At 34.2% G+C, this 22,737-nt stretch overlaps 1 protein-coding gene across 3 annotated transcripts in view; it reads right to left on the bottom strand.

The window, feature by feature from the left end:
• The window catches only part of LMNTD1 (lamin tail domain containing 1), a 451,801-nt gene that overhangs the window by 17,126 nt on the left and 411,938 nt on the right, over positions 1 to 22,737 (bottom strand). For all 3 annotated transcript variants that reach the window (XM_046012614.1, XM_046012615.1, XM_046012616.1), the window contains 5 exons: positions 19,648 to 19,846; positions 7,315 to 7,501; positions 6,442 to 6,561; positions 4,231 to 4,445; positions 3,478 to 3,649 (listed from right to left, as the gene is read on the bottom strand). In XM_046012614.1, coding sequence (XP_045868570.1) covers positions 3,478 to 3,649; positions 4,231 to 4,445; positions 6,442 to 6,561; positions 7,315 to 7,501; positions 19,648 to 19,829 — 876 coding nt within the window. In that variant the 5' untranslated portion in view covers positions 19,830 to 19,846. The remainder of the gene's footprint in view (positions 1 to 3,477; positions 3,650 to 4,230; positions 4,446 to 6,441; positions 6,562 to 7,314; positions 7,502 to 19,647; positions 19,847 to 22,737) is intronic.

The raw sequence follows: 22,737 nt of genomic DNA, 5'->3' as shown, positions 1-22,737 counted from the left end.
TACAAATGGACATCTCACACCCACCAAAGTGACTAAAATTAACAACAGGTGTTAGCAAGGATGCGGAGAAAGGGGAAACCTCTTACACTGTTGGTGGGAATGCAAACTTGTGCAGCTACTCTGGAAAACATTATGGAGTTTCCTCACAAAGCTAAAAATGAACTACACTACATTCCACAATTGCACTACTGAGTATTTACCAAGGGATACAAAAATACTGATTTGAAGGGATACACGCACCTGATATTTACACAGCGTTATCAACAATAGCCAAATAATGGAAAGAGCTCAAATGCCCATTGACTGATGAATGGATAAAGAAGTTGTGGTATATATATGCAATCGAATATTACTCAGCCATAAAAATAATAAAATCTGACCATTTGCAAAGATGTGGATGGAGCTGGAGAGTGTAATACTAAGTGAAATAAGTGATTTCACTCGTATGTGGAATTTAAGAAACAAAACAGATGAGCATAAGGGAAAAAAGAGAGGCAAACTGGAAAATGGACTCTAAACTATAGAGAACAAACTGATGGTCACTGGAAGGGAGGTGTCAGGGGAATGAGTTAAATGGGTGTTGGGTACTAAGGAGGGCAGTTGCTGTGATGAGCACTGGCTGTTATGAATAAGTGATGAATCACTAAGTTCTACACAACACTAATATTACACTATATGTTAACTGGAATTTAAATACAAACAACAATAACAACAAAAGAACTGATACAATTGAACACCAAAGGAACAAATAATCCAATTGAGAAATGGACAGAGGACCAGAATAAATATTTTTCCAAAGAAGACATACAGATGGCCATTAGACACATGAAAAGATGCTCAACATCACTCATTATCAGGGAAATGAAAAATCAAATCCACAATGAAATATCACCTCACATCTGTCAGAATGGCTAAAATAAAAAAGAAAAAAAAAATAACAAGTGTTGGTGAAGATGTGGAGAAAAAGGAACACTTGTGCACTGTTGGTGGGAATGCAAATTGGTGCAGCTGTTGTGGAAAACAGTATGGAAGTTCCTCAAAAATAGAATTACCATATGATCCAGTAATTTCACTACTGAATATTTGCCCAAATAAAATGAAAAAACTAATTAAAAAAGATATGCACCCCTATGTTTACTGCAGCATTTTTTACAGTAGCCAAGATATGGAAGCAACCCAAGTGTCCATCCATAGATGATTAAATAAAGAAGTGGTGTGTGTGTGTGTGTGTGTGAGTGTATGTGTGTGTGTGTGTGTGTGTGTGTAATGGAATATTATTCAACCTTAAAAATGGATGACGTCTGACCATTTGCAACAACATGGATGTATGTAGAGGATATAATGTTAAGTGAAATAAGTCTGTCAGAGAAAGATAAATATCATATGATTTCATTCATAAGTACAATTTAATAAATAAAACATGTGAACAAAGAATAAAAGAGACAAAAAGAAGCTTTAAAAATTTATTATAATACCAGTATGGTTAACATACAGTGTGGTATTAGTTTCAGATGTACAATATAGTGATTCACTAGTTCAATATATTACTCAGTGTTTATCAAGATAAATGTAGTCTTAATCTCCTTTACCAATTTCACCCATCCCCCCATCCAACTTCCCTCTGGTAACCATCTGTTTGTTCTCTATAGTTAAGAGTCTGTTTCTCAGCTTGTCCTTTTCCCCTTTGTTCATTCGTTTTGTTCCTTTTTCTTCACATCCTTGCCAACACTTGTTTCTTGAATTTCGATTTTAGACATTCTGACAGGTATGCAGTGATATCTCTTTGTGGTTTTGATATGCATTTCCCTGATGATGAGTGAAGTTGAGCATCTTTTCATGCTGCCTATCTGTATATCTTCATTAGGGTAATGTCTGTTCGTAAACAGACTCTTAAATTTAGAGAACCAACTATTGGTTGCCAGGGGGAGTTTGTTGGGGGAGGGATGGATGAAAAAGGTGAAGGGGATTATGAGTACATTTATCATGTTGGGCACAGAAACTTAAATAATTATTTTATACATCTGAAACTAATATAACACTTTATGTTAATTGTAGTTGAATAAAAAAATTAAGAAAAAGAAAATTTGAAGTCAAATTTCTTTGGGAAACAGGTTGTTTAGAATGGGTAAAATAGTGAAAACTATCATTAAATGAAGAAAAACATAATTCACATACTTCTTGTGAATCTCAAATCTAAGTTGTAATGTACTAAAGGTGTGTATCTGTGTGTATTATACATAAGATTATACATATAAATTATTGCTGAAAGAACTCTTTAAATTTCAGGCGAAATCTCTTACTTGACAGATGAGGAAACTAAAAGCACAAAGATATAGGGTATTTAATTTTATGAAGTAGAATATATTCAGGACTTTACATCATTTTCAACATTTCACTTCTCAAAGTTACTATTTGGGGAGTGCTACCTCCAATTATGTGTTGGTCTACTTACACAGTGGTTTTCATACTGTGGTACAGAATTTTATGATTCCAGAGAGGTGCCTCAAAGATCACAGGGAAGGAGGGAGGGATGAAGCAAGGAAAGACAGGATGGAAAAAGGGTGTAGTGAGGAGTGAGAATTACTATCCTTCCTTCAACTTGGACAGGCTTGCTTATATCTATTCTATATATTGGGTCTGTCCAAGATGTCATTTAAAAAAGCATCCCTCTACTAAATAAAAGTTTGCAAATCATTATAGCTTGAACAGGACATAGCACCTGTATGAAACAGACTTTCTCCACAGCTTAGAATCTCACACCGTGTTTTAATTAGTATCTTGTAAACATTTGGGGGGCACCTGATGAACCTCATGAACTCTTTTCCCAGGAAGCAGCATATAGGTCACATTTCATACACATTTATGTACCCCAAACAGCAGTTTAGGGACTTCCTGAAATCCATTCACAGATCCTGGCTTAATAACACAACTCAGAGAACCTTAGATGACTTAAATAAGAAACTTCTTATTGAAAAAGAGTAAGAATTTGGGATTAAATTAGAATGTGTTTGGAAAAGATGGATTTACCTTTAAGGACAGCATAACTTTGTAGGGACAGTTTTTCCTGCCTAATAAAAAACAAATGTACTTTTTTTTTATTATGTTCATTTAGCCACTGTGTAATACATTATTAGTTTTTGATGTACTTTTGACCAGACTTCAAGGATCCTATGTACTCTTGCTTGCCACACTATTCTTTTGATTCATTGATTCATTCCATAGATACTTACCAAGAATAGTAGAAGACACTATGCTAAAGCAAATGTAAGTGAATGATTTCAGATATTTGCTTTAGAAGCCATCTATATTTGAAGGTATGAATAGCTTTTAGTCCTTAGAGAATTTAACCACTTAACGCCTTTCACCAGATCTCCATCCCTCACTCCCTCCTACTCTCTTGTCCTCCCTCACCCCCCCGCCCCCCACCCCCGCAACATCTCTTAACTCTCCACTGGATTGAGTATCCCTTTGACTTACCTGAGCTGGATAAGGCCTGGATGACTGAGGCCTTGGCTGTCTGTCTAAGCTGCTTCCAGCCACGCACATACTGCAAGTTTCAATCAGAGGACTGTAGGGGTGTGCAGGGACACTGGGACTGTGGCACCAAGGGCTGCTATTGGGAAAGGGGCTTGGTGGGTTTTCAATTTCTCTGTTAAGAAAAAAAAATTAAGCCAAAAGTGAACCCAAAATGTATCTTATGTAGTGGAATTAGCAATGAAGTTTCAATAAAAGTGAAAGCATGTTTTAAGACCAGAGAATATGTCTTTTCTTGACTTTTGAGCAGCACTTTTGTCAACATCAGAAGTATTTGCCTAGATAAGTGTGACATAAATTCTCCACTTTACGCCGCAAGCCAGCTCTTGATCCAAAATGAAATTTCTGGATGATGCACCTCTTCCTCTACCTAAGCACTGCTAAAGACAAGGTGATAATTTTCTCTCTTCGCCTCTCCATAGCCCTGCCTCTAACAGCAGTGCCACTAAGAAGTAAAATGGCCAGAGGGTTGTTGATATTGCCTAGTGGAAGTCACCAACCTCTACCGTCCCATGACTATAACCCTGCTTGCTCTGTTTTTCATAAAACACAAGAAGTATGGTCTTATTTGAAGTAGGATTTTTTAATTTGATTTACCTATTCATCATATATCTGTTACCTAGTCATTCCTATTTCTTCAGTTACTAATTTTGGGAAGGACTCAATTAAAAAAAAAAAAAGCCAAGTAAATTTTACCTTTTAAGAAAAACTTTAACTTGCTCCATCTGACATTTTGAATTATCTTTATTACATTTATCTTGTTTTTCTTTAGTTGTAGTTATAGCTGCTGGCCAACTAAACATGTGTCTTCGAGATGTTGGACTTACTACTGAGCATCTGTCAAATTCAATGTCAGTCTCTAATTTCTCCCACACTTGCTTCCAGTGAATAGGAGTGTACCAGGCAACAGCCTAACAAAAATGATTCATTAGTATCAAATACCAATGCAGTTAGGTAGATTTTTTAAATGTCATAGGCTTATTGCAATAACATTTCGAAGTTAAACAGTTTAATGTCACTTACCTACTGTATGTGAATTAGGAACACAATGAGTAAGACATCCTGGACTTAGTTTCCAGTTTCAAGAATTGTAAGGGGCATAACCTCAGGCAGATTAGTCGCTTACTGTCTTGGACTGTGTCCTCATATGTGAAAGGGGGAGGGTGATAGTAGGGAATTGCTATATGAGGGTGTTGTGAGATTCGGCTATACTACTAAAATTCATAACTATGAAGAACTATGCAAAAAGTAGTTGTAATGTTATCATTAAAATTGAAATACTTAAGATATTACATATATGTGTATGTGTATATATAGGTCTTATTTGAAATGGGGAAATGGGCAGTAGAACGAGAGACGTGGAGAGGAAACCACATTTTTTTGAGCTAGAATCCTAGCTGGAACTATTAAGGAGACTAACTAGACTCTGAGTTTCCTGAGGAGAGAAACCATGCAATAGTTGTGCTCTTTTCCCTCTAGCACCTAGCACAATGCTTGGCAGATACTAAACATAAGTAAATTTTCCCCATATGAATTAATTGGTCAGTTTCACTCTTTTACTAGCAAATAAAACTATTTATGTTTATACCACCCTGCAAAAATAATCTGATCCTGTATGTGCAAAGTAGTTCAAACCAGAGTAAAAAATGTAGTATAAGTACAAAGACTAATCCTGTTCCAGGGAATGACAATTTACTCAAATGGGCATTCCAGGAACTTAGGGATCTTGTCTGTCTGGTTCAACATACAGTGCCTGGGAACAGTGTGTATACAAAGTAGAAACCCTGAACGTGAATAAATGCATGGATAAATGTGATGAGAAATGTGAAATAAGAATGCCTTAATCTTTGAGTTTTGCCAATGATTTTTTATGAGCCTGCGTAAATAATTTAGATTATATCACCTTATTTTCCCAAAAGTGAAAATCATTAGAAGTATTATAAAATTCATCTTGAGCCCAATAAAAGATCTAAAGGTGAGTAAAGGCCTCAAAATTACATCTAACGAGTGTTCTAATGACAACTACTGTTCTTACAGAAAGACATTAAATGGCTCGTAATAAATTAGCAAGTCTACTCTAAAGGAAAAGTCAAACTAAGCATGAGGTATAATGTAGCAAGCAAGACAATCAGAAAGATAGATTCCAATCAACGTATTGTCTGGATTAGTAGTTATAGGACATAGTAAGTAAGACTGGAGGTAAGAAAATAAAGGGCAGGTATTTAAGAGAAATCAAAAGAATGGTTTTGAAAAAGGAATGACTTTTTGTTGTAAACGAAGATATCTTTCTACTTTATTAGTTGAATATTTAGGCTAATATTATGCTAAGGAAAAGATAGAATGAAACTATAAAATTGTCAAATACTGGGAATGAGTTACCCAAAATAATTACCAATACACTTAATTTTATAGTGAATAATGTATAGTTGTTACAAATTAGACTATAGATCCTTTCAATAACAGTCTCTTAAGAGCAGATATCTTGTCCTATTCTACATTATATTATCAGCATATATTACAGCCATTGGAATAGAGAATAATCTCAACAAATAATTGAAAAGTGAATAAAGGAATAGAAAAGATGTCTATGTAGTACACTCCTTTCTTATTCCACTCTTCAACCTAAATATCATAAATAAAATCCATCCTTGACTCTGGAATTTAAAGTAACATCTTAGAAATATTGGCCATGAAAATTATTTTTGTTAAATTATAAGTAGCTCTTTGGCACTTGGGCCCTGGGAACAGGGTGCTGTTGATTTGCCCGATGTGTTATTGCAGTTAGTGATGGTTTTATCTAAGCTATTAAGAAGGGAAAATACTTGAGTCAGCTAAGAGGAGAAGGGGAACGTAAGGACAGCTATGCATTCTTCTTTCAAAACCCATTGTTAAGAATAGGACACTGACTTCACCATTAGGTTTGCACAAAATCGTTGTACAGTTTGGGCTTGTTATAAACTTGTTTTGTTCTCTCCAAAGAAAATCTGATGGTGGCTGATGCTTTGCTTCAGATACAGCTGCCCACACCTGTAAAAAAATGGTTTGTTAGTGACAAATGCCCTTTGAGTTCCATGGAGTTTTGTACATGTCAGAGGGTCATTGCAATGTATCATTCTGCACAGATGAGGTTTTAAAATATGACTGTACAATATATAATATCAAGCTGTGTAACTCCAATCAGTTACTGTACATGGCGTAAAGGAAAGTACAAGAAAGAGAGGAAACCTTCCAGCATCAGCAAATTACCTGTTCTCTAAGCAAACAATCTCTTTGCTTTTCTTTTAAGGATTATGTTTGTTTACTTTTAGGAAACTAGGTACTTTGTTTTAATAGTTGAATAATAAAAACAAAAAGTATTCAGAGCACCTGGGTGGCACAGTTGGTTACTTCAGTTACCTCACCGACTCTTGGTTTCACTCAGGTCATGGTCTCAGGGTTGTGAAAGTGAGCTCTGCACTTAGCGTGGCGTCTGCTTAAGACTCTCTCTCCCTCTGTCCCTTCTCCCACCCACTGCGTGCTCTCTCTCTCTCAAATAAATAAATAAATCTTTAAAAATCCCAAAAGGTATTGCACAACAGATTGAGAAAAGCCATGGAAACTTACTTACGGGTATTAATTTACATTCAGGGATGGACGAAGCGGGACAAGTAACTAACAACAACAAGAAATCACATTTTACCTAGAGATAGTGATGAAGAAACTGGTGCTAAACCAGTCTGGCTGGGTGAAAGATTTTTTCCTATAAAATTCTAGTCCATAACGTTTATATTTTATACTCACTGTTACTGTGCAATTGGCCTGCATTGTGATATTTGGAAGGAAGCGGTAAAAAGAGACTGTTTGTCCATTCACATTTTGCTGGAGAATATGACCTCCAATCTCCAGTTCTTTGTCAAGGGAAGAGTTAATGAGTTTCACAAATAAACCCTTGACATTTACTTCAGCTATTTTAATGTCTCCAAGAGCACTAAAAATAAAGCACAAAACAGATAATCATGTCAAAAAATGGGCAGAAGATATGAACAGACACTTCTCCAATGAAGACATACAAATGACTATCAGATACAGGTAAAAATGTTCATCATCACTAGCCATCAGGGAGATTCAAATCAAAACCACATTGAGATACCACCTTAACACCAATTAGAATGGCCAAAATTAGCAAGACAGGAAACAACGTGTGTTGGAGAGGATGCGGAGAAAGGGGAACCCTCTTACACTGTTGGTGGGAATGCAAGTTGGTGCAGCCATTTTGGAGAACAGTGTGGAGATTGCTTAAGAAATGAAAGATAGAGCTTCCCTATGACCCTGTAATTGCACTACTGGTTATTTACCCCAAAGATACAGATGTAGTGAAAAGAAGGGCCATCTGTACCCCCATGTTCATAGCAACAATGGCCACGGTCGCCAAACTGTGGAAAGAACCAAGATGCCCTTCAACTGATGAATGGATAAGGAAGATGTGGTCCGTATACACTATGGAGTATTATGCCTCCATCAGAAAGGATGAATACCCAACCTTTGTATCAACATGGATGGGACTGGAAGAGATTATGCTGAGTGGAATAAGTCAAGCAGAGACAGTCAATTATCATATGGTTTCACTTATTTGTGGAGCATAAGAAACAACACAGAGGACATGGGGAGATGGAGAGGAGAAGGGAGTTGAGGGAAATTGGAGGAGGAGATGAATCATGAGAGACTATGGACTCTGAAAAACAATCTGAGGGTTTTGAAGGGGCAGGGGGTGGGAAGTTGGGTGAGCCTGGTGGCGGGTATTATGGAGGGCACGTATTGCATGGAGCACTGGGTGTGCTGCATAAAAAATGAATTCTGGTACACTGAAAAGAAATTTAAAAAAAAGCACAAAGATTATAAGGTGACTTTAGAGAAATGTGTCTTTAGCTCATTTTAAGAACTGAATAATGTGCTTTGAAAATATAACTTTTACATAGCTATATATTCTACTGGACACATTCTATATAGAAACGATGTATTTTATAACTTAAGACATATGGTTTGATCTTGTAGTTCTGTTTATCTGTGCAACAAAATTATCTCTTTCACATAAAATAATTAAAGTTAAAAAGTGTTGTAGGTGTCAAGGTATAAATGCCATAAGAATATATGATTATCATTATTTAAATTTCCTTCTATTCATGAAACTATCAAGTAAAGAGAAAAGTAAACCATTTAGATAATTTTTAATAAAGTTACTGTGAAGATGAACAGCAACTATGTGCTTAAAAGAATTTTGTAAACTTAAAATATTATGCAAAGATAAGATGGTAATTTTTCCCTCTAATATGTGTTGAGAGCCTAGTATGTACCAGGGACTAGGCTAATAAACATTTATATGTTAGCATTTCTCAGAGTGTGGGTCAGAACTTAATAGTACATCATTAAATCCCTTCAGTGGGTAATAGCTGTCATTTTAAAAATGAAATTCTAATAATAATAACCATACTTATTATGTGCTGGGTACCTTTTAAAGATTATTTCTATATCTACACATTCATACCCAAAATTCCAAAATCCATAAAGTTCTGAAAAATGCCAAAACTTAAAAAAATGCGTTTGATGTTTGATGAGCACCAGGTGTGGTATAAAAGAGATGAATCACTAAATTTTACAGCTAAAACTAATATTACACTGTATGTTAATTAGCTGGCATTTAAATAAAAACTTGGAAAAAAAATACATTCGAGACAAATCTGACCTGAATTCCTTTGGTGGCAAAATCTGACCTGAAACTGAGGGTAGTCTATTTATAGTCTTTAATTATGGTTTGTGTGAATTATTCATATGTTTGGCTGTGGACAAATTGATGTTTGATTTTGGATACATTCCCAAGCCCCGATGGGGTGTTACCTAATATGTGTTTCAGTCATCATATTACTTTCCTGAAATCCCCCAGTTCTGAATTTTGAAACACATCAAGTCCCCAAATATTTTGGGAAAGGCACTGTGAACTTGTAGATATTCGTTCAATTCTCATAAGGCTACATATTTCTTGCTGAAAGTCACAGTAAAAACAAACAAACAAACAAAAAACCCAACCCACTAATATTTTGTTTAATTATCACAACAACCCAGTGAGATAGATATTATTTTTGGTCCCATTTTACAGATAAGGAAACTGAGGTTTAGAAAGATTGTCATGTCCAAGATCACTCAATAAATGTTAGCACTGTTCTATCTCACTCAATTAGTAAATTCCCAAAGAGGTTTGATGCTATCATTCAAATTGTTTACAGTCTAGATAGTCTGGTAGTTGAGCACTGCTAGAGAACACACACACACACATGCACACGCATATACACACGTGTAGATTGCTGCCACTGAATAAATTGGTCTCCAGCCACATCTCAGCCCTTAATGATTCTCTTAGTAATTGGCAGCAAGGTGTGTGTGTGTGTGTGTGTGTGTGTGTGTGTGTGTGTGTGTGTGTTAGAAAGTTGTGTGCTTCATAAGCAGAACTAGTCTGTTATTTCTCAAACAATGTACAAATCCCTGCCCTCACATCTCCATCCTTACTCTCAGCAAATAGTGTCACTGAGAAAACAGGACCGTCAGAGAGAAGTGTGTTCCTACTTTCCACTTAGAAGCAATTTCACCCATACCCACTTGACTTCTCTTTTCAGCCCATCTTGTTTCAGTGGAAGAAGGACCCTTTTCCCATCTCAAGTGAAACACTTTGTTCACTCTTCCTCTTGCTACTTCAACAACTCAGTCTATTCGTTATTTTCATTTAACACCACTTCTCCCTCCACACTACCCCATTACCCCAAATATGTATGTATCTTTAAACTGCTACCGCCTTAAAAAAGCAAACAAACAAAACAAACAAACAAACCAAAAACCAAAACAAAAAAAACCCAAAAAACAAAACCACAAGCCTCCTCCACCTTCCACTTCATAGTGTTATTACAACCAAGCTTTGGAAAGACCATGTCATTAATTCTTCACCTCTTACTCACTCCTCAATCCACTACCATCTACTTCTGCCTTAGACCAAGATGACAAATGTCCTCCCAGTTGGCAAACTGAGTAGTAAATTGAATGGTTACTTATTTTTTATTGAGGTAAAGTTGACACATTATATTAGTTTCATGTTTACAACATAATGATTCGATATTTGTATGCACTGAGAAATGATTGCCACAGTAAGTCTAGTTAACATTTATCACCAGACATAGTTAAAATTTTTTTCTTGTGATAAAGTATAAAATCTACTCTCTTGGCAATCAAATATGCTATATAGTAACTTTTTATTGAAGTATAATTGACACACGATATCCTATTAGTTGCAGGTGTGCATCATAGTGATTTGATATTTTTATACATTATTAAATCATCACTGTGATAAGTCATCATTGGCCACCATACAAAGTTATTACAATATTACTGACTATATTCCCTATGCTGTACATCAACATGGCTTAGTTTATAACTCAGTTTGTACCTCCTAATTCTCTTAACCTATGTCATCTGCCCCAGCCCCTCCCAACTCTAGTTACCAATAGTTTCTAGCAGGTATCTATGAGTCTGCTTCTGTCTTGTTTTGTTTGTTCATTTGTTGTTGTTGTTTTTAAAGATTCCACATGTAAGTGAAATCATGCATTACTTGTCTTTGTCTGACTTATTTCATTTAGCATTATATTCTCTGGGTCCATTCATGTTGTTGGAAATGGTAAGGTTTCATTCTTTTTTTAATGGCTGAATATATATATTCAATATATATAATACTATAGCTTCCTTATCCATTCATTTATTGATGGACATGAAGTTTCCTTCCATTATCTTGGCTATTGTGAATAGCCTTCAATAAAGACAGGGATGGGCATATATCTATCTTTGAGATTGTTTCATTTTTTGGTAATTACCCAGATGTAGAATTGCAGATCATATGATATTAACTTTTTGAGGAACTCCATATTCTTTTCCACAGTGGCCATACCAACTTACATTCCTATTAACTTAGTCTTTGTCTTAATGTCTCTGCGGTATTTGCCTTTACCAGATATGCTTTCTTTTTTTGGAACTCCTCTCCTTGTTTACCCATTGTTTTCCTTCTATCTGTCTGGTTGCTCCTTTTCAGGATCTCTCTCTCTCTCTCTCTCTCTTTTTTTTTAGTCTCTTTTTCAGATTTTTCTTCTACATCTGTCTCAGATATTGATCCCTGGGATTCTGTTCTTAACCATCTTTTATCCCCATCACATTTTATATATGTGATATCACCTATGAGCAGAGCATCAGTAACCATTAATACACCGATGGCTGCTACATCTAAATCTCTTGATTAGATTTTCTGGCTGAGCTTTGGACCCATGGAAACAATTGGTCACCACAGACCTCAAAGATGGCTCTGAATCAACATGGCCCAAATTGAATTCATCATTTTGGAAGGGTGGGAAACCTATTCCAGTGAATTGCATCATCATTTATCCTGTTGGGCATGTCTGAAATTTCCATTATTTTCTCATTCTTTTAACCTTCTTGCCTTATCCCTATATCTTCTATAAACATACTTATTATGGGTTGTATTCAACTTATTTACATGTCTGGTAATTTTTTATTAAATGCCAGAAGTTGTCATTTTTAGGTTATTTGAGTGCTGAAATACCTTTGTATTTCTAAAAATGTTCTTGAGCTTTGTTCTGGGATGAAATTAAATTACTTAGAAATAGTTTGAGCCTTCTGGGACTTGTTTTTAAACAATATCACACAGAAGTGAGCAGGACCTAATGAAGATAACAGCAATAGGAATGGAAAAGGGGGGATGTTTATTAATATTAAATTAATAAGGAGAGGAGTTCCAAAAAAAGAAAGCATACCTGGCAAAAAAAGAAAGCATAATGGCTAAATAGATTAAAACATAAAACAATATCCAACAATGTGCTGTTTATAAGAGACTCATTTTAGATATAAGGACTCATTTTAGATTTCAACACATAAGTTGAAAGAAAATGGATAGAAAAAAATACACTTCATGCAAATGCTAAACAAAATAAAGTAGAGGTAGCTATACTTATATTAGATAAAAAGACGTTAAGTAAAAAATTGTCATTCTTAAGACCTTTATATAAAGGTCTTTGATAAAAGGGTTGGTTCAACAGGAAGATGTAAAAATTGTAAATATTTATCCACCCAGCATCAGAGCACCAAAATATATAAAACAAATATTGACATAGCTAAAGGGAAACAATGACAACATTACAATAATAAGAAATTTTATAACCACATTTTCAATAATAGACAGAATATTGAGGGTAGAAAATCAATAAGGAAACAGCTAACTTGAATAATTCAGTAGACAAAATGGATATGTCTATTATACAGCCACCCTACAGTGGCAGAATACACATTCTTCTTGAGCACGCACAGAACATTCTTCAGGATAGATCACATGTTAGGTCACAAAATAAGTCAACAATTTAAGATTAAAATCATCCCAGCTATGTTCTCAAATGACAGTGGAATGAATCTAGAAATCAATAACAGAAAACAAGAAAACTCATGAATACATGGAAATTGAACAACACATTCTTAAATCACCATTGGATAAAAGACAAAATTAATGGGGAAAACCTGAAAGCTTTTCTAGGATCCAGAACAAGGCAAGAATGTTCATTCTCACCATTGCTATTCAACATAGTCCTTGAAGTCCTAGTCAGAGAAATCAGGTAAGAAAAAAAATTAAAGATGATTAAATGAGAAGAGACATAAATTACAGCTATTTGCAGATGACATGATCATATATGTAGAAAATCCTAAAGAAACTACAAAAAGCTATTAGAAAAAATGAATTAGGTAAAGTTGTCCCTACAGAATCAACATGCAAAAATCAGTGGAATTTCTGCACACTAATAATAAACTAACTAAAACAGATATTAAGAAAATAATCTCACTTATATTAGCAATAAAAAGAATAAAATACTTACATATTAACTTAACCAAAGAGGTGATAGACTTGTACACTGAAATTGTACTATATATATGTACTATAATATTGAAAACTTATACACTACAAAATATTGATGAAGGAAATTTAAAAGACAAAATAAATGAAAAGACATTGCATGTTCATGGTCTGGAGGAACTAAATTGTTAAAATGCTCATACTACCCAAAGTGATCTATAGATTCAATGCAATGTCTATCAAAATACCAAAGACCTGTGTGTGTGTGTGTTTTACAGAAGTTGGAAAAACAACTCAAAATTCATATAGAACCATAAAAGACCCCAAATAGACAAAGCAATCTTGAGCAGGAAGAAAAAAGCTGGAGGTATCCCACTTCTTTACCTCAAATTATATTATAAAGCTAAAGTAATTAAGACAGTATGGTACTGGCATAAAAATAGACATATAGACCAATGGAACAGAATAGAAAGCCCAAAACAAACCCATGCATAAAAATTATGGTCAACTGATCTTCAACAAGAGTGCCAAAATTACACAATGGGGAAAGGATAGTTTCTTCAGTGACTGATGGAAGACTGATAGCCACATGTAAGAGAATGAAATTGGACCCCTATATCACACCATATACAAAAGTCACTCAAAATGGGAAGACTTGAAACCATAAAGTCATAGGGAAAAAAAAGGGGGGAGGGAATCTTGCTATTGGTATTGATAGTAATTTCTTAGGTATGACACCAAAAGCACAGGCAACAAAAGTATATATAAACAAGGGGGATTACATTAAACTAAAAAACTTCTGCACAGAAAAGGAAATAGTTAACAAAATGAAAAGGCAACCCATAGAATGAGAAAAATATTTGTAATCCATATATCTGATAAGGGTTAATAGCCAAAATATATAAGGAATTCATATATTTCATCAGCAAAAAAGCAAATAACTTGATTAAAAAATATCAAAGGACCACAATAGAAACTTTTAAAAAGAAATTAAAATGTTTAACAGGTATATGAAAAGGTGTTCAACAACACAAATTGCCAGAGAAATGAAATCAAAATCACAATGAGATATCACTTCATACTTATTAGGATGGCTATTATCAAAAAGAAAAGATGGGGTGCCTGGGTGACTCAGTCTGTTGAGCTTCTGCCTTCAGCTCAGGTCATGGTCTTAGGGTCCTGGGATGGAGCCCTATGTTGGGCTCCCCGCTCAGTGTGGAGGCTGCTTCTCCTGCTCCCTCTCCCCCCTGCTCATGTGCTCTCTATTAAATTAATAAATAAAATCTTAAAAAAAAAGAAAACAATAAAATATAAGTGCGGTGAAGATGTGGAGAAAAAGGAACACTCATACTTGGTGAGAATATAAATTAATAAGGCCATTATGAAAAACATACAGAAGTTCCTAAAAAAATTAAAAATATAACTATCATATGATCTAGCAGTCCCACTTCTGGATATATATCTAAATTAAAAGAAACGAGAATCAGGAAGAGATATCTGCACTCTTATGTTCATTGCAGCATTATCACAATAGTCAAAATATGGAAACAGCCTAAATGTCTTCAATAGATGAATGGGTATAGAAAATGTCACACACACACACACACACACACACACACACACACACACACACACAGAAATATTCAGTTTTTAAAAAGAAGGAAATCCTGACTTCAATATGGATGTAAGACAATGTGGATGGAACTGGAGGACATTATGCTAAGCAAAATAAGCATGATACAGAAAGAAATATTGTATGACCTTGATGGTGCTTGTTGCTAGGGGCTGGGGAGGCAGAAATGGGATTATGTGGTTCAAAGTGTACAAACTTGCAGTTAAGCAAAATGAGTAAGTTCTAGAGATCTAATGTACAACACAGTGACTATAGTTAATGATACTTGAAAATTGCTGAGAAGATAGATCTTAATGTTCTCACCACACACACCATAAAGATAATTATGTGAGGTAATGGATCTGTTAACTAACTTAATGGTAATCCATTCATAATATATAAGTATCAATTCATCATGTTGTACACCTTAAACTTACATGATATTGTATGTCAATTACATCTTAATAAAAAACCAAAAAGACAAATAAAATAACTTATACATCATATACATCATGTATATATGTATATATATACACACCATTTTTATGTCAATGATATATCAATAAAGCTGTTTAAAAACTGAACAAAGAATTCATCATAAGCAGATCCATATTATAAGAAAGGAAGTTCTTTTTCAGGTAGTAGCAGAATTATAAGGGATGGAAACATGATTTACAAAAAAGAAATATTGGAAAGCAGTGAAAACATATGAGGGTAAATATATAACATACTTTTCTTGTATTTTAAATTTCTTCTAATAATTATCAAACAAAATAACTATGGAATATGGGATGTATGACATATGACATAAAATATGTGATAGCAAAAACACAATGTTTGGGAACATTGTGAATGAATGAATACTATTGAAAAGTCTTATACTATTTGTGAAGTGGTATAATATCACTTGAAGGTAGTCTGTGATAGGCTGAAGATATCCTACAAGCCTTAAAGGAACCACTAAAATAACAGAGTTATAGCTAATCAGCCAACAATGGAAATAAAATAGAATCATTGATAATACTCAATTCAAAAGCATACAGAAAATGAGGAGAAAGAAAACACAGAATAGTTGGGACAAACAGAAAACAAATATTAACAATTACTTTAAATGTAAACAGTTTAAATGCTCAAAAGACAGAGATTATTAGACTTGATAGAAGAACAAGTCTCAACTACATGCTACTTACAAAACATGCATTCTAAATATAAAGACACAAATAGATTAAAAGTAAAAGAATGGAAAAAGACTTACCATGCTAACAATAAGAAAAGGGAAGCTGGGATGGTTATATTAATATCATTAGATTTCTGAACTAAGAATAATGCCAGGGATAAAGAAGGTCATTTCATAATGATATAGAGATCAGTTCATTAAGAGGATATAACAATTTCAAGTGTTTGTAAATCTAGTAACTAAGCTTCAAAGTATATAAAAGAAAAAAACTGATAGAACTGCAAGGCAAAATCAATAAATCCACAATTATAGTTGATTTTAACACCCCTTTCTCAAAAATTGATAGAATAAGTAGACATAAAAGCAGCAAAAAGACTGTAACTTAATGCCAGCAACCAAATTTGACCTGAATGATATTTATAAAATACTCTACTCAACAACATCAGAATATAAATTCTTTGTAAGTTCACTCAGAACACTTACCAGGATAGACAATATCCTGACTGTAAAACAAGTCTTAATACCTTTAAAAGGACTCAAGTAGTGCAAAGTATGTTCTTTGACCATTATAGAATTTAATTAAAAATTGATAATAAACACATATCTGGAAAGTCACTGTAACTTGCAAATTTGTCAACATTTGGGAACTAAATGATAACACTTATTACACAAAGATCAAAGAAGAAAGTAAGTGGAAATTAGAAGGTATTTTGAAATGAATGAAAATCCAACATATCAAATTTGTGGGATGCTACTAAAGCTGTACTTAGGGGGAAATTTACTAAATGCTTATATTAGAAGAGAAGAGGGTATAAAATCAATGATCTCAGACTCCACCTTGAGAGACTAGAGAAAGAAAAGGAAAGGAAACCTAAAGTAGGCAGAAGAAAGTAAACACATATCAGAATGGAAATCAATAAAATAGAAAACTAAATAAAAACCACAGAAAACCAATGAAACCAAAAACACTGGTTGTTTGAGAGGCTCAATAAACTGATGACTCTCTGGCAAGATTGATCAGGAAACGGATAGAAGACATATCTGACCAGTATCAGCAATTAGAAATGTGACATCACTACGGATACTAAAAGAATAATAAAGGAATATTATGAACAACTTTATGACAATCTGACAAAGTAGTTGAAATGGACAAATTGTGTGAAAGACACAAACTATCCAAGAAGAAATAGATAACTGGAATATCATGGTATCTATTTTCAAGAAATAAAATTTGTAGATAAAAACCTTCCCCCAAAGAAACTCCAGGTCCAGAATGCTTCACTGATGAATTCTATAAAATATTTAAGAAAAAAGTTACTTCTATATACTCAGCTAGAAAATGAAAGAGGAGGGTATATATCCCAACTCATTCTATGAGGCAAGCTTTACCTTATGTCAAAGCAAATACATTACAGGAGAAGAAAACTACAGATTAATACTTTTCACAAACACAGAAATATTTGAAACAAAATTTTAACCAATAAAATTCAGTAATATATTAAAAGAATAAATATTATGATCAAAGGAGGTTTTTTTAAGTGTGTATGGTTGCTTTAACATTAAGAACCATATGATCTTTTCAGTAGACGCATAAAAAGCATTTGGCAAAAATCCAATATTTATTCATAATATTCATTGCCACAGTTCAACATTCTGAGTCATGATCCTGTTACTCCTTTGTTTGAAACATTCCCGTTGCTTCCCATTTCCCATTATAAAAATCAAATTCCTCATCCTGGTGTTCAAATCTCCTTGTGATCACTCCCCAGTCTTGGCCCCTACAACTCTGTTATACCAACTAATGCACTGTTCAGTGGGGCAATGCTATAAAGTGCCTTATATCAACCTTATCCTAGCTTTTTCTGCCTCCTTCACTTTGTTTATGCTGCTCCTTTTCTCTAGGCTGGTGGTTCTCAGCCTTGACTGTGCATTAGAATTACCATGGGATTAAAAAAAAAATAGAATAAATGAAACAAGATGGGATTGGGAGGGAGACAAACCATAAATGACTCTTAATCTCACAAAACAAACTGGGGGTTGCTGGGGGGAGGTGGGTTTGGGAGAGGGGGAGCGGGCTATGGACATTGGGGAGGGGAGGCGAACCATAAGAGACTATGGACTCTGAAAAACAACCTGAGGGTTTTGAAGGGTCAGGGGTGGGAGGTTGGGGGAACAGGTGGTGGGTGATGGGGAGGGCACGTTTTGCATGGAGCACTGGGTATTGTGCAAAAAGAATGAATACTGTTACGCTGAAAAAATAAATAAATAAATAAAAAGGGGAAAAAAAAAAAAAAAGAAAACAGCTAAAAAAAAAAAAAAAAAAAAAAAAAATACAATGCTCAATTCTACCACTAGAAATTCTGACTCAAAGAGTCTAGGCTAAGGTCAGGATGTTAAAAACCTCTCAGTTGATTCAACTTTGTAGGTACAATTGAGAACTAGTGCATATCCAAAATTTACTTATGTTTCTTAGATAATTCTACTTAACAACTCCTTCACAAAATCTTCCCAGATCATCCTCTACTGGGAGAAAATTCTCTAAATGCCTTGATACTTTATTTGCCTCTCTCAATCCTTTTACCTGCAGGTCTTCCTGGTCTGAGTGAAAGTTCTTAAAACCATATTCACAAGTCTTTTTTTTTTTTCTTTGAATTTTTGCTCCAAATAGATCATCAATCTTAACACACTGGTTAGATGTTGAATGAATAATTTCATATAGTGCTTTCAGATGGTTGAGTGAACACTTAATTATTCACTTTAGTTGAATGGTAATAGTGGTTGGTTTTAGGAAATCTGACTTAAGGGGAAAACAGTTTCCTTTATGTCTGACCTTTAAACCAGCTAATAATTCCTTTTAGCCCTCTCACACTCTGTCGACATGTGTTTATTTCTAATAATTCACAATTCAATCTGTTGTTAAAGCAACAAGAAAAGCATGATTAAATAAATGTATAAATGAGTCAGCTCTTTTATTTTAGCTCTAATATCAGCTTTCTTCCTGACCAATTCTTTTTGCCATAGATACCAACCACCATAAAAATGGATCAATTTTCCTTCTATTTTGAACTCAAGCACCTAGAAGAAGAGAAAAAAAGACACTAAATCCATATGAATGATTTATTTGCCAATAACAAAAAATAGAGTTGACTTTATTTGTAGGGATTATGTAGTGCTGTTTCCTCTGGCATCTTTGAAAAATCAGCATTCCTTGTTTTGTTCCCTAATAAATTACATTGATTTCTTATCATTGCTCAGAACATAAAAGTTATATTTTTAATAAACTGCTTAGGGTTTTAGATGAAATCAAGATTTCATTTATCAGATTAAAACTTCATTTCCTACTGAAGTAAAGTAGTTCCTATTCCAATAGAAGATGTTAAATGGTTCAAATAGAATATGTACCTGGATCTAGATTTGCCCACTTCTTCAAGAATAATAGAAAAGTGTTTCCAGGCTTTCTCTGCAGGGGATGAGTGTGAAAGAAGTTTCTTTGAATCACCAAACAAAGATAGGAAATAATCTTCTCCTTCCCCAGTTATTGGTATCTCAGGAGCAAGGTAAGGCAGAGCCTGTCTCTCTGTCATTATGGAGCTGTTGATTCCTTTCAAAGAAACCAAAGAGGAAAGAAACAAAGAGAAGTAAATAAAAGGATATTAAAAAGACACAAAGCCACTATCTTTATTCTTTGCTTCTACAAAATTATTTTCTTTATGCATTTTACTGTCACTTTCAAACTCAATGAGGATATTTAAAAGCTATACACCAAAGTCTATGAAATTTATTTTCATAAAAAAAGTTATTTCATAGACTTTTTTTAGTGACACACAATTCCTAGAGATTATGTCAGTTATCTTAAATTGTCAATAATATCATTAGCATAATGACTTTTATTTAATTGATTATTCCATTGTACTAGAAGCATCATAAGTTTTCAAGGAGGTAAATATTTGAGGGTCTCAAATTTGGACATGTTATATATAAATACAACTTTATTTCATATTAGCCATCCTCCCAAATTACTACCCATAAATTAAAGCTGCAAATGAATCCTTCCTACAATAATTAGTAATTTTGCCGGGTAAGGACTTAAATTTCCTTTAATCATCTAAAATAGTTTATTAGAAAGAGAGAGTAATGCTTAATCAGTCTCTAGTATCCTCTTGGAAATTTGTTCTTTTAAAACTTTCACTACTAAGATTTAAATATAAAATAGTTTTTATAATTTTGCATGGAAAGCAGCAGGCTGGATAAATCTAATGATGTGTCTGCAAAGAGTGAGTAACGCTATAGAGAGAGACCTTGATGACGTGGTTAGAACAATGTGTCTTGGATTTAGACAGATCTGTAATTGTATCCCATCTCTGCCACTAAGTAAGCCAACTGCTTTAAACTTTCTAATTCTCCATTTTCCTGAACATAAAATAATACAACCTTGTGTGAGGTAATGTGAGGATTGGAGAAAATGTAGATAACTGCCTAGTATAGTGTCTAGTTTTTAACAGGTATTTAGTAAGTGACAGCAATTATTGTAGTTCACTACAATAGTGTAATTTGCTGTGTCCAAAGTCATCAAAAGACTGAGACAATCTAGAGTTTGCTTCATATTCTTGTATCTAACAAAACCAAAGCAAGATGAAAGATAGCAATGAATAAACACATAGTTTCTAAAGAGGATTCCTCAAAATGTTTTGTCTAGAAGAAATATTTGGAATTAAGTTAGTTCATTCCCAGTCACTTGAATATTTACTTATTCCTTAAGTTCCTTTGGGGAAGGAGATTATATAGTATCCTTTTTGATGACCTATCTTGAGGAATGAAAACCTTTATATTGTAAAAAGGAAAAAGAGATTAATTTTAGTTCTAGTTGTTATTTCATCTAGAGGAACAGATGGAAAGGAACCAAAGGCAACAAGTTTCAGTGGATCCAGGCATTTATCTACAGAACCATGAACCTACAGTAACTGAAGAAGACTACAAATCCCAGCTCAACTCTCATCTTGCAAGGGGAAACCACTATAATTTGTTTTTTTCCTAAGATCTTGCACAGTTTAATCCAAATATAGAACATATACCATGACGGTACAGGGATAAAGAAGGAAAAATATTCTGTCCCTAGATGTAAGTTGGTATTTTCACTTTAGAGTGTATGGATTTTAGTCATTGCTAAAGGTCACTGTAATCTTAGGAGGCTTCTTTAAAAAGTGGATTATAGGCATACAAACAATGAAGCATAGGGAATAATGGCAGTAGATCAAAATCCTACATAACACTGTGTCACAAGTTTAGCAAAATATCAGAAACAAAATGAAATATAGATAACCAACAACCAGGCTTAAATATCCACAGAGTAATAGAGGAAAATAGAGGCATCAAGTAGTCATGCGTGTGTTTATGCTACCAGTTTTGAAACTTGTTGACAGGTAATTAAGATACAGACCCCAAATCTAGCCTATTAAATGAGGAGGAAGTGCTTACAGATATAGTCATATTCATGACTAATTTTTATTAAGTGCTTACTATATGCTAGGTGATTTTCATACATATCTTATTTAATCATTAGGCCAGCCCTGTGAAGTTGATATTTTAATCCCTATTTTGAACTTGTAGGTGTAATAGGACTCAGGGATACCTAACCTATTATCTCACAGTGTAGAAATATCCTTTAGACAAGTCTTCTGTTTCCAAGACCATGATGTTTTCAGTAAAACATGATAACATTCCCTTCAAGTTCCCTAACATCATGAGGAACGTACTGTGGATATTGCTGAGTGCATTGCTTACACTGTTGGCAACTGTCAAACCCAACTTCTTCCTATTATAGTACTGTTTTCATTTACTTCTCCTCCAAATTCATTAATGTTCTATCTTTCCACCATTTTCTTACTATTTATTTTGTTTCTTTCTGTTATATGTCTGTTTTTTCCTTACTTAAGCTATAAGTCTCCTAGTGGCACAAATACACAAGACATTGCTTAAATCTTTCTGGTAGTGTTCAGAGGAAGGGGAGTTAATGCTATACATTAGAATTTTTATCTAGCAATTCTAGAGCATCTAAACCATCAACCCATAAACGATTATGACAATTCAAGATATTTTAATCATGGGGATGATACATTTGGTCATGTACATTTATATGACCTGAAGTGACTTAGTGTTAGGATCAATGTTGAACATAATCAAGTTACTCTGCATATGACATTAAGAAATCTGTGTTATTGGAATTCATTCTGACGTCTAGGGATATAAAGAATCTATTAAACTACATGATCTAAAAATTGTCTTTAAAAAATTGATACATGTTTTGCTTACCCAAGCTGTTTTCTGATCTGGAAAGGCCCACTCCTGTAGTTTCAGGAGTCTTCTGCCCAGTTGTTGATACAGTTAGTCCACTAAAGTGAGGGCTAGACAGAGTGTAATCAAGAGGCATTTCATAGGATAATGACCATGGAAATGATAGCGTTGTATCTGAATTTGCTGTCGAAAAAAAATGTG

This window comes from Meles meles, chromosome 7 (assembly GCF_922984935.1).
Source record: "Meles meles chromosome 7, mMelMel3.1 paternal haplotype, whole genome shotgun sequence".
In the NCBI taxonomy this organism is placed as follows: domain Eukaryota; kingdom Metazoa; phylum Chordata; class Mammalia; order Carnivora; family Mustelidae; genus Meles; species Meles meles.
This window is presented reverse-complemented; position numbering and strand designations above follow the sequence as displayed.